The 12,004-nt window shown below is 45.9% G+C and overlaps 1 protein-coding gene across 2 annotated transcripts; it reads left to right on the forward strand.

Annotated features, from left to right (window-relative positions):
* The first annotated feature begins 4,083 nt into the window (after nucleotides 1–4,083).
* LOC119322589 (polyadenylate-binding protein RBP47-like) lies at nucleotides 4,084–11,542 on the forward strand. Of its 2 annotated transcripts, XR_005155714.1 has the most exons (7): nucleotides 4,084–4,529; nucleotides 5,422–5,875; nucleotides 6,325–6,386; nucleotides 6,574–6,704; nucleotides 6,820–6,916; nucleotides 7,023–9,734; nucleotides 11,125–11,258. XR_005155714.1 is itself a non-coding variant. In XM_037596073.1 (6 exons), the coding sequence occupies exons 1-6, from the start codon at nucleotides 4,170–4,172 to the stop codon at nucleotides 11,278–11,280; spliced, it is 1,260 nt and encodes a 419-aa protein (XP_037451970.1). In that variant the 5' UTR covers nucleotides 4,085–4,169; the 3' UTR covers nucleotides 11,281–11,542. The 2 variants fall into 2 exon arrangements, 1 of the variants encoding a protein (XP_037451970.1); XM_037596073.1 differs by lacking the exon at nucleotides 7,023–9,734 and having other exon boundaries at nucleotides 4,085–4,529; nucleotides 11,125–11,542.
* Nucleotides 11,543–12,004: the final 462 nt, after the last annotated feature.

Here is a 12,004-nt window from a genome sequence, read left to right on the forward strand (position 1 = left end):
TCGCCATGCTCCTTCTATATGTTCATGATAATGTCATCACTTCATCGAGAGAGGACCTCCTTCCTGACATCATTGGTCGTCTTGGCTCCGAGTTTCGACTGAAGGACCTAGGCACGTTGCACTTCTTCCTCGGCATTAATGTGTGACGCGATGCATCTGGGTTCTTCCTCCATCAAGGGCAGTATGCTCTTGACCTGTTGGACCGTGCGGGCATGACCGACTCCAAGCCGGTTGCCACCCCTGCCGAGGCCAAGGCAAAGCTCTCTGCCACAGCTGGACAGCCCGCCACCGATGCTGCTCTCTACCGCAATATTGTTGGTGCGCTTCAGTACCTCACGCTCACCAGACCAGACATTCAGTTTGCGGTGCAACAAGTTTGCTTGCACATGCACTCGCCTCGTGATGTTCCTGGTCTCTGATCGAGCGCATTCTACGGTACATGCGCGACATGCTGATCTATGGTCTCTATCTCCGCGCCTCCGCCTCCACTGAGCTTCTCGCCTACATGGATGCGAACTGGGCTGGCTGTCCTGACACTTGCCGATCCACGTCGGGCTACTGTGTCTTCTTCGGCGACTCGCTTGTCTCATGGTCCTCTAGGCGACATCCCACCGTCTCCCGCTCGAGTGCCGAGGCCGAGTACTGCACTGTCGCCAACGCAGTCGCTGAGACCTTTTGGCCGCGTCACCTTCTTGGTGAACTTCGGGTCTCCACCCCGAAGGCTACGATGATTTTCTGTGATAATGTTTTGGCCACCTATCTCGCGGCCAATCCGGTGCAACATAGACACACCAAACATATTGAACTCGATGTTCACTTCGCCCGCGAGAAGGTTCAGCCGAGTCAGCTTCGTGTTCTTCACGTACCGACTACCCAACAGTTCCCGACATTATGATTAAGGGGTTTCCAAACCACTGCATTCCAGGAGTTTCGTTCCAGTCTTTGCATCGTCGACGCCGACGCTTCGACTGCAGGGAGGGGGGTGTTGAACATGACATATCTGTATCTATCTCCAATTGACCTTTCTATGATATCTAGCCTTGTATAGATTGACTCCTAGAGATATGGTAGGGTTAGTTGAATTGTCAAGACATCTCCTATATATATTGTTACCTGCTCTGATGAATACAACTGAGTTGCATCTAATACCTTTCTACACTGTCTTCTTTCCCTTTCTTTTTCTCCTTCTTTTCATGGTCGCGGGGTGAAACAGTATGTTTTGCGGGAGCGAGTGATTTCGATCCAAATCGGAGCGGCAGACCTCCAAATTAGGGTCCCGATAACTGCCACACGTCTGGTGTATCGGGTAGTTGTGTCACACGCCTCGTGTGGCATGGACAGCAACCAGCCCACACACCTACGTGTGGGCAAAACAACTAATGCCCACACACCTCTTTTTTTCCTCCTGAACCCTCTCACACGCGTGCGTGTGGGCGAAGTTGATAACGCCCACACGTCCGTATGTCAGGCCTCATACCCTCCTGGTCCCGCACGCCACGCGTGACGCCCACCGTGCGCCCGCAGTTGCCATGGTCCAGACCCTCGTCCATGTTCATTTAACTGCAGTTGCCATGTCGCTGAACTACGGTTGCCATGTCGGACAACTGCAGTTGCCATGGTTGCTCAACTGCAGTTGCCATGTATGGTTTGATCTAATGTAGTTGCCATGATTTCATAACTTTAGGAGTTGCCACATACTAACACTAGGCAGTTGAGAGAGTTGCCATGTGCTCACAAGCATGCTAGGGCAGTTGCCATGTAAAAAGGAAGAGTTGCCATCTGCTTACGTGCACGTTAGGGCAGTTGCCATGTACGTGCACGTTGGGGCAGTTGCCATGTACCATGCAAAAACACATGGCAACTCGGTAAAAGAGAGTTGCCATCTGCTTACGTGCACACTAGGCAGTGGCCGTGTACCCTACAAAAACACATGGCACTCGGGTAAAAAAAGAGAGTTGCCACCTGCTTATAAAGCACACTAGGGGCAGTTGCCATGTGCGCTGCGAAAACACATGGCAAATAGCAGCTTGGGTGTGGGAAAGGAGACGGGCGTGTGGGCGAGATGGCAAATGCCCACACACTAGCCCTTGTGTGTGCGTGCAAAGTGGCGTGTGGCGCGAACTGCTGAACGCCCACACACCGGCCCCTCCGTGTGGTAAAACGGATGTGTGGGCGACCTCTCTCACACACCACACACGCGAGTTGTCCTAGGTGGCATACAAAATCAGCTAATTCGTGCCAAGATTCGTGCAGAAGTTACTGGACGATGATGGAGACGTGTGGGTGAGTTGGCTAATGCCCACACGTGTGGGCGTTAACATTTCCGCCAAATTATGGGAGGAAGTTTTACGTGAGAGCCAAAACGGACTGAATTGCCTCTACGTTTCCAATACAAATTCGGTGTCCAGCCAAACAACTGCATTGCTGCCTGCGGAATACCAATTCAGTTTCCATGGCTTCAATGGAGACATCCAAATACGGCAAAACTTGAGCCGCACATTCCCAACCAGGGCGGTACTGGGCGCCGGTGCGCCGGCCGAAAGTTTCGGCCAGTCGCACCGCGAGCGTCCGATCTACACATGCGCAGCCGTCAGATCTGTCCCCTATCGTTCCCTTCGCCAACCTCCCGCACAGAAAAAAAGAAGAGGAAAAAGAGCGCCGCCCCCGCCCGGGCCGACAGCCCCGCCTCATCTCCTCGTCCTCCCGTTGCAGCACCGTCGCGTGCGCCGCCGCACTGCCGGCTTGCCGCATCTCGCCGCGCGCCGTGGGGATTGCAGGGCTACCTAGAAAGATTCAAGATTTTGCTGTTTGCATCTCTTCATCGGCTTGTTCCAAGAACTGGCATCGTGGTTGCAGCACCTCCCGCCCCCGCCGTCTCTACTCGCCGCCGACGTCGCCTTCCACCAGCGTATTTCAACATAAAAAGCTCAACGAATAGGAAAAGGGGATTTCCCTGACGGTAGCAAAAACCAAAAATTGTTCCAGCAAAAAATTATCACGGTTCCAGCAAAAAAATGCACTGCCGCCGATGCCTGCAAACAAAAAATCTAGCCGGTTCCAGCTCTGCTTCGGCTGGTTGTAGCAAAAATGATTCTTGGTCGCAGCAAAACACATGGCAGACGCCGTCTATCATCGCCCCAGCACTATTCCTAGCCTATGCAACAAAATCAAATGCTAGTTCCAGCAAAAATCAAAAGTGCTTCCAGCCAATAATTTGATGTACCAAAAATCCTGTCTATGCAGCAAAATCAAATGTTGGTTCCAGCAAAAATCAAAAGTGCTTCAAGCCAAAATTTTTGATATAGCAAAAAATCCTGCGTATGTAGCAAAATCAAAGGTTGGTTCCAGCAAAAATCAAAAAGTGCTTCCAGCCAAAATTTTGATGTAGAAAAATATCAGGGGCGAAGGCACCACTGTCCCTCAGTTTACAGCAAAATCGAAAGCTGGTTCCAGCAAAAAAACAGTAGTGGTTCCAGCAAAAAAATCATGGCAGCTCGCTAGCCGCCGTCTCTACCATCCACACGGTCGTCGCTCGCCCCTGACTCCCGTAGCAGTACCCCCGTGGCCCTCCCTTCAGACTGGTGCGATTTCTAGCCACCAGAGCGCCCGATTTTATTGCCTTGGTGATTAGCGGGGGAAGGGGATTACATGAGTACAGGAGGATGTGTTCGTGGAGATGGGGTAAATGAGTGGTGGAGCTCGCTAGGCGGAAGAAGATAAGGCACGGAGGGGGTAAAATGAGTGGTGGAGCTCACTGGGAAGAAGATAAGGCACAGAGAGAGACGGTGCGTAGGGCCAGTGTGGAGAAAGGGGAAAAAAGGAAAAAGATGCGGCTATGGGAGCGAGCGGCGCGACCGGCCGAAGTTTCGGCCGGCGCACCGAGTACAAGCGTTTCCCTTCCCAACCATCGAATCCCACGAAAGTAGCAGTATAGCCCAACTCCCTTCCCCAAAACCGCAAACTCACACCGGTCCCACGCGCCAGTCACTCGCAACAGCACATCAGACGGCCAGAGCCACCCGCGAAATCCTAGATCTGACGGCCCAGATCCGTTCCTAATGCCCTATATAGGTGTAGTCTCACCCTCAGCAACGAGCTCCCTCTCTTTCCGCCTCCACTTCCTCGCGAGCCTCTCTCTTCTCCTGCTCCTCACAGCGGCGGCGGCGGCGATGCAGATGGCGGCCGCGACAATCGATGCTCCGGTGGCAGCTGCGCCGCACCCACATCCCCATGCCCATGGCCCACAAGTACCGCACGGTCACGGGCACCCGCACCCTCACCACCACATGCCGCAGCCGCGGTGGGTGGTACTTCCTTACCCGCCGCCGCCGCCTATGGTGGCCGCGCCGCCCCCTCCTACACCGCAGTATGTGAAGCATTTCGCGCCGCAGGCATCGGTGACGCCGCCTCCGCCATCGACTGGATCCGGCGGGAACGGAGGTGACGAGAACCGGACGATCTGGGTCGGCGACCTCCAGTACTGGATGGACGAGAACTATCTCCACAGCTGCTTCGGCCCCAGCGGCGAGGTTAGGTCTTCCCGAGCTCGCTTATCCGATCCAGCCTTATCCGTGCCGGATCTCTCAAATCCTGTTATGTTTGTCCTTTATCAATTCGCTGGTTTGTCAATATTGTGTTGCAGTCGAGATAGCCAACTATTTTTGCGGTTAAAAATTGCATGGTAATTACAACGCTGTATTTTCTTTTCGTACTGTTGGTTCAATAGTTGCTAAAGGCCCAAACGTTGAGGCCATTCCATGCAGTAGTCGTGCAACAGACAATAAAATTATTGCATAATTCGAAGTCAAATGCGAGTTTCTGTAGAATTTTTGTTAGTAAGAGGGTAAAGGCGTCAAGTTTGGAGTTTACACTCGGGTAGTTTGGAGGTAAGATGGAACACATTACGATTTGTTAGGGATATGTGATTGAAGACTCGGAGGGCTATGCCAGAAACAGTAACCAGCTTTCTCGTAGATGCTGATCTCACATTTTTTTATTGCTCTCCTTTGCGCACACGTGTTTGCACTTGCCAGGACCATCAGCTCTCATTTATTGTAACTCTGAAACCTCTAAATTATTGGCCATGCTTTCTGTGGAACAGTTCATTGTCGGAAGAAATGGCAGTGGATGTGGTAATACTTACCCTTTTCTGAAACAAAAGCAAGCGGGAAAGGCCCTACAGCTATATATTAGTATAAGTTTGTACTACCTCCTTTCCATATTAATTGACGCTGCTTTAGTACAACTTAAGCGTCAATTAATATGGATTGGAGGGAGTAATAGAAACTTAAAAACATAAGTGTTTTTTTCTTGAATTTAATAAGTGAAAAGAACATGTTGCGAAGCATCGCTTCTCTGTTAAATTAGCATGTTTCACATGTGTTGCTAATTGTCATTCTCTGCAACCTATCTGTTCTGTAGGTGGTGACGATTAAAGTTATCCGCAATAGACATTCCGGAGTTTCTGAGGGTTATGGTTTTGTAGAGTTCTGTTCCCATGCATCAGCAGAGAAAGCACTTCAGAATTTTGCTGGTCATGTAATGCCTAATACTGACCGAGCTTTTAAGTTAAATTGGGCATCGTATAGTGTTGGAGAAAAACGCTCTGAACTTGCTTCTGATCACTCAATTTTTGTTGGTGATCTAGCTGTTGATGTTACTGATGACATGTTGATGGAACTTTTTGCTAACAAATATCGTTCTGTGAAAGGAGCTAAAGTTATTATTGATGCAAACACGGGCCGTTCTAGGGGCTATGGATTTGTTAGGTTTGGAGATGATATTGATAGAACTCATGCTATGACTGAAATGAATGGTGTGTATTGCTCCACTCGGCCAATTCGCATTGGACCTGCAACTCCTAGAAGAACTTCAGGTATTTCCATCACTTCAAAGTTGTTTTGAATAACATGTTTGGTATCATGTGCCTGACCTATCCGTCTGTAATTTCTGAAATTTCGAAATAATCAATAACGTTTTATGGCATGTTTAGTCTGGACTCATTTTCATCATGAGTGCTTATATTCGAACACTAACCTCAGATATATGGGGCTTTGTGGGTGGGTGGGACATATTAGTATCACAGTATCATACTTATATAGTTCTCACATGCAAAAGTATTGTAGGTTTGATTTTTACTTGGCCAACACTCTCCTGTCTTCCACCAGACTATTATTCTGTCAAGGCAGTCACCTAGGCCCGTCTAAATAGCGGTAGGCGTTGGTCTGCCAGCTAAGATGCTGGCTGACTAGTGCCTTTGCTGAACCTAAGTATCAGTTTATGACTTACTTGTCTGACATATTTTATTTTCTATGATTATTGTAGTTTCAGGTGATTTTGGCACCTCTCCACCAACACAATCAGATGGTGACTCGACTAACAGGACAGTATGTGCTTGTTTCCTACTCCCTCCGTTCCAAAATAGATGACCCAACTTTGTACTAAAGTTAGTACAAAGTTGGGTCATCTATTTTGGAACGGAGGGAGTAGTGGACAATCTCTTTCTCTAAAAATAAATCTTCCAAGATTCTTATGTGTAAAATGGACGCAGTATCATATCAGTTATTGTTGTAGGTATATGTTGGCGGGCTTGACCCCAACGTTAGTGAAGATGAACTAAGGAAAGCATTTGCGAAATATGGTGATGTTGCTTCTGTCAAAATTCCTGTTGGGAAACAATGCGGTTTTGTTCAATTTGTCAACAGGTATTTTACCAAGATGTTCCTATAGATCCTTAAGAGAAATTGTTGGATGCTTAAATATTTATTGGTTCTTGTTGGAATATTTGAAATTGTGAAAATGAATACTTTGTGTTGGTAGAGCTGATGCGGAAGAAGCATTACAAGGGTTGAGTGGATTAACAATCGGGAAGCAGGCATTTCGTCTTTCTTGGGGCCGCAGTCCAGCAAGCAAACAGGTTTGAATTGTTCTAGACTGTTACTATATATTTTAATTAATCTCGCTAGATTAACATATCGTCAACTTTCTGTCACCGTCTTCTTCAATGTTGGATTAATGCACAGTTGTAAATCTGCATGGACAACGGAAAGTTTAACGCACTGTAAATCTACATGGACATTGGACAATGGATTTTTTTCAAGATAACTGCAAGGGGGACCCCTACAATATATATAGGAACCCAGATTTGTGTTAATGAGAACTTGAATTGCAAGTTGTGGGGTTGTACATTAACTCCCGCAACCAAGGCTTATATGCTCGGTAGGAAATTTGCATTTATTACACCAGTGTAGGATATTATTCCAATCTAAAGTCTAAATCATAAAATAGATATTTTCTACATGCTGTTTATGGTTGGCAAATTTTTTGGACTTGCATTTGTATGTGTTCTGCACAACTCAACTGGAAAGTAGTTTCTTTTGGGTTTTATTTCTCACTTTTTTGCTCATTTTTAAAGGAAAGTAATAGTGTTTGATATTTGCCATGGTAATTTTCTCTATGCATGCTATGCTGCTTGAGATAACAAGCTTTTGTGAACATATGATAACCTGTAGTCTATGTCATGTAACCTTGGGCTTGGGTGGTATCATGGCCCAGCTCTAGCCATGTCCATGTGGCTAGTGAGATTGTGGTTTTAGTAAATCTCCTTGTGTGTTTGTTCCTTGAGGATCTCAATTGGTGCTAAAGGATATCATTCAGTCTAAGTTATCTAATTACAATGCAATCCAGTTTTATCTTAATTATTTGGCTTTAGGCCAGGTCAAGCAACACGACCAAAAGTAACACTAAATAACCATACGTAGTAGTCACATTCATAAATAGATGTTGTGTTTGATGTGTCTCGGTCTCTAACATGCAACTTTGCTCATGAATTTCTTGTATGCATCTTAGTATAAAAATGTAATTACTATAGTATGAAAAAGAAGTCCATGAAAAATCTCATGATTTTGTTGAGAACAGCTAGTACAATGTAGGTGCAACACACACACCACCACAACACACACACAGACACACTCACAAAGTCTACTGATGGATGGTTGGAGTCATGGAGATTCAAGATTCGGTGGGAATGTTGCCTCCCACTGGGGGAATATTCCTCCTTAATGAGATATGAACGTAGGGTTTGATCCCTAGTGGGTTAGGGGGTCCGACCATCCTCCTAACAACCAACCACAAGTGGGTTCTCATGAAGAAATATAAAAACATTATATTCATGTGGCCAGTATTAGTATATTATTGAATGTAATGAATCAAACATATCAAAGTTTGATTGCACACCTTCTAGGAATGCTATCTATTTACAAATAGAGGTAGCAGTGCCTTCTTTCCTTGTGTGTCAGATAAAGTGGCCATGTGTGAAGGGTATGGCAACCTGGTGCATGTAGCTCCCGCTTGCGCAGGGTCCAGGGAAGGGTCCGACCACTTTGGGTCTATAGTACGCAGCCTTTCCCTACATTTCTGTAAGAGGCTGTTTCCAGGACTTGAACCCATGACCTCATGGTCACAAGGCAGCAGCTTTACCACTGCGCCAAGGCTCCCCTCCATGTGTGAAGGGTATGCATAGTCATTATTGGAGCAAAAGAAACACATCCGCCAACCACAAATATTAGGTTCTCTATCTCTATAGAAGTGGATACAATCCATTTGTGGTCACTAGGCAGGAAGTATGGCTAACTATGAATAGTTAGTCCGCCCCTTCTCTTCATGTGGGTGCAGTCATGATGCTGTTACGCCACTTGGGTTGAAGGGCACTTCAAGCAGCCGGAGGGAGACTAACTATATCCTATATAACTTAATAGGCAATCCCCACTAACTTATTTTTCTCAACATGCAAGCATGCCACCTGAACTTGCAACCATGCATGAGAAAAAGCCCACCTCAACATGCGACCGTGCATGTGAAAAAGGCTTTCCGTTCTATTATGCTATTTACATTCAACGACTATTTTATAACTATACAATAAATCATTTCAGTATCAGCTCTCAAATTATTAATCCAAGTGCATGTTCCATGCAACCAAATCTTAATTGAAATACATTGCAGCCAATTCCTGCAACAATGCATGTGGTGTGATCTAGTTAGCCCCCTTTGATGTAGCACAATACCTGCATGCATGACTAATGTTTTTTGGATATTGGTCAACTATCTACTTGAGCATTCTTGAAAGCATGTTGTTTGTACTATGCATTGTAGTGTCGTATTGTCCCTATCCACTAGTCATCTAAGTGGTCTTACTTTATTTAATACATACAAGTAGCACTCCCTTTCGTCATGTGAGGTGATGCAGAGAGGAACCGGGGAAACTTGGAGGAATATGAAGCAAGAGGTCTCGAGTTGGAAGATGCAATATAATTCATTGATACCCCTACACACACATGGCAGCAGCTATAGATGCTACAGGGCCTCACACATGCTACAGTAATGGGCTGGAGGCAACTGGGCCGTAATACCACCCATGTAGATATAGCAGCCGTAGCAGTCCCCCTTCCTTTAAAGAGATCTTGACCTCAAGCTGAAGGTAACTCCGATAGCACGCTTGCCCACTCTGAGGTAGCCATGGATGTAGGAAGACCACTCATGCAATCTTGTACTGCTTGCGGGTATGGCCTCCAACTTTGACAAGCAGAGTTTGGAGAACTTGGGCAGGTTTGGATGAACTCACCAAAGATTGATCATACTTTAGAGATTTAGAAGCCGCCTCGATGTCTTTAGGTGGTTTTGCAGGTTTGGGGATGGAGACATGGACAACAGGATGAAATTTGCTGGATTTTGAGCTGGTATGCCACTTCACCCACCTTTTCCAACACTTTGGAAGCCCAAAATATTTGAATCGAAGTTTGTGATTACTGCAGCAAGAAACCGGCTTATGCATATATGACTGAAGTTCCAGAAACACCCGGTTGCCCACCAGAAACACTTTTTTAGAATTGTGTTAATCTTCTTGAACTTCCATGCGTTGTTGAGCTCAAAGAAGACCTTTTGCTAGTAATTTAGGGGACAAATTGGAGGAATGAATTGGCCACCGTGGAGAGGAATTGGGGAAACTTGGGGAGGAAGATGAAGTAAGAGGTCCCAAGTTGGGAAGATTCAGTTTGATACAGTATTACACAGATGCCCCTACACACACACACGGCAACGGCTGTATATGCCACATGCCCTCACACACGCTGCAGTAATGGGTGGGAGGCACCTGGGCCGACATTACCGCCCATGTATATCTGGCAGCCATAGCATTGACCCATGGTAATGGTTGGAGTCTGTTCTCTTGAGTGGTGAACCGAAGCGGTTCCACTATGCTCACCTATGTAGTTAGCTCTACGACTTTGGGTCCTGCACTTTTCTAGACGCGATATTTCTATCAGCCCTATCCTTTGCATATTCTAGTGTCGAACTGTGTAATTCTAACTACATAAATTCATTGGACAACAACACAACTATCTGTACAGTCTTTATGTAGAGACATCATGACCTGTTTGGCTGCTCTTCAACTCCAGCTTATGGGCTTCGGCTCCTCTACAATCCATAACTGTAGAAAATTGAGAAGGGCTCTAGCTTCAGTGAAAATATGTTTATTCTTCTTCGAAAAGCTCAAGAGGATGCCCGCCTAGACAGGTCTAGTAGTTAATACAAATTTAGAATTATAGCTTAAGCATTTAACTATGTTACCCAAGTTACCCTTGGAAGTTGGAAATTGGACGAATCAATTGATGTAGGGTTTTGGGCATGCATTTTCTCATTTGGTTTCGTTGATTGTTGTGTTCTGCTAAACTCCGATCGCGAGTATGTTCAAAAACAGTGAATACACATGCAAGATTGCCATTATTTCCACGAAACAAGATCAAAGAGGTTGTGTTGTGATATCGCCTATTGATTCTTTGAACATGTTGATACGTGAGTCCTTTTTCATGGTGTGCATTGTCTGGCAACATGTATCCCCTCCATGTCGCGTAGCTAACCTTCCTAAAACCTCTATGAGCTGTGCTGTATGGGTCCTCACCATCTTTTAATTTACCATCAGTTTTACTCTGACAGGCTTACCCATTATCAGTTGAATATTCTTAAGAGTGGATGATTATACCTACCAAGTGTTTTGGAAAAAGGATTTTATTTCTTGCAATTGTTACTTGTCCTCACAAAAATCTTAATGTTAGTCTTCTGTTTTTGCAGTCTAGGGGTGATTCTGGGCATCGGCGGAATGGCATGTACTACGGCACGCCTTTCTACGGTGGATATGGCTACACGTCGCCAGTTCCTCACCCAAACGTGTATGCTGCGGCTTATGGAGCCTACCCTTTCTACGGTAACCAGCAACTAGTGAGCTGATGATAGAGGTTGTCTCTTTCCTCCCAACTTCAGTAGAAAACAAGGTTTTGGTCCAGTAAGCACAGTATCGTAAGATGACATATTATAGATGGCCATAAAAGCGGGCGAGAGAGACAGGTATATGAATGTGATGTATGCAGATTTGTGTTGCTTGTAGAACCTAAAGCAAGGCTTGTAGACAATAAAGAGTTGAGTTATTTGTATTGTTGTAAGAAATTTTGACTTGCTAATGAAACTATTGGCTGAAAGTCTGTTTGCTTAATTTTTCTCAAGTTCAGGTTATGATTGCTAGGTTAATCTTGCTTGGCTCGCAATTAATTTACTTGCTTCCACTGAGATTTAGCCTACTATCCTGTTCCTCGTGACCAGATAAGTAAGGGCAAGTACAGGAGATGTTGTGTGACCTTCCGTACGGCCTCCATAGTTTCTTGGATATTGTCACAGGCTAGTTATGGTTAGCTACTGTAGTAGCCAAGTATGAAAATCATCATGTTTAAATTTATGAGAATGTAATTGGCAAACCAATTTTTTTTGGTAAAACTACCGAACTATTCCCAAGCCCTTTGATTGGCATACCACGCACGATCCTCACTTTCTGTTTTTTTTTATTTGGCATATGCCGGTGATGTTCCTTCCGTTTCCTCCCCCATGCCTAGCCGACAGTGCCTTGCTCCGCTTCCTCCTCCGGGCCTTCAAGCCTGAGCCCGCTGCCACGTCTGGACCT

The sequence above is a fragment of the Triticum dicoccoides genome, chromosome 6B (assembly GCF_002162155.2).
Source record: "Triticum dicoccoides isolate Atlit2015 ecotype Zavitan chromosome 6B, WEW_v2.0, whole genome shotgun sequence".
In the NCBI taxonomy this organism is placed as follows: Eukaryota; Viridiplantae; Streptophyta; class Magnoliopsida; order Poales; family Poaceae; genus Triticum; species Triticum dicoccoides.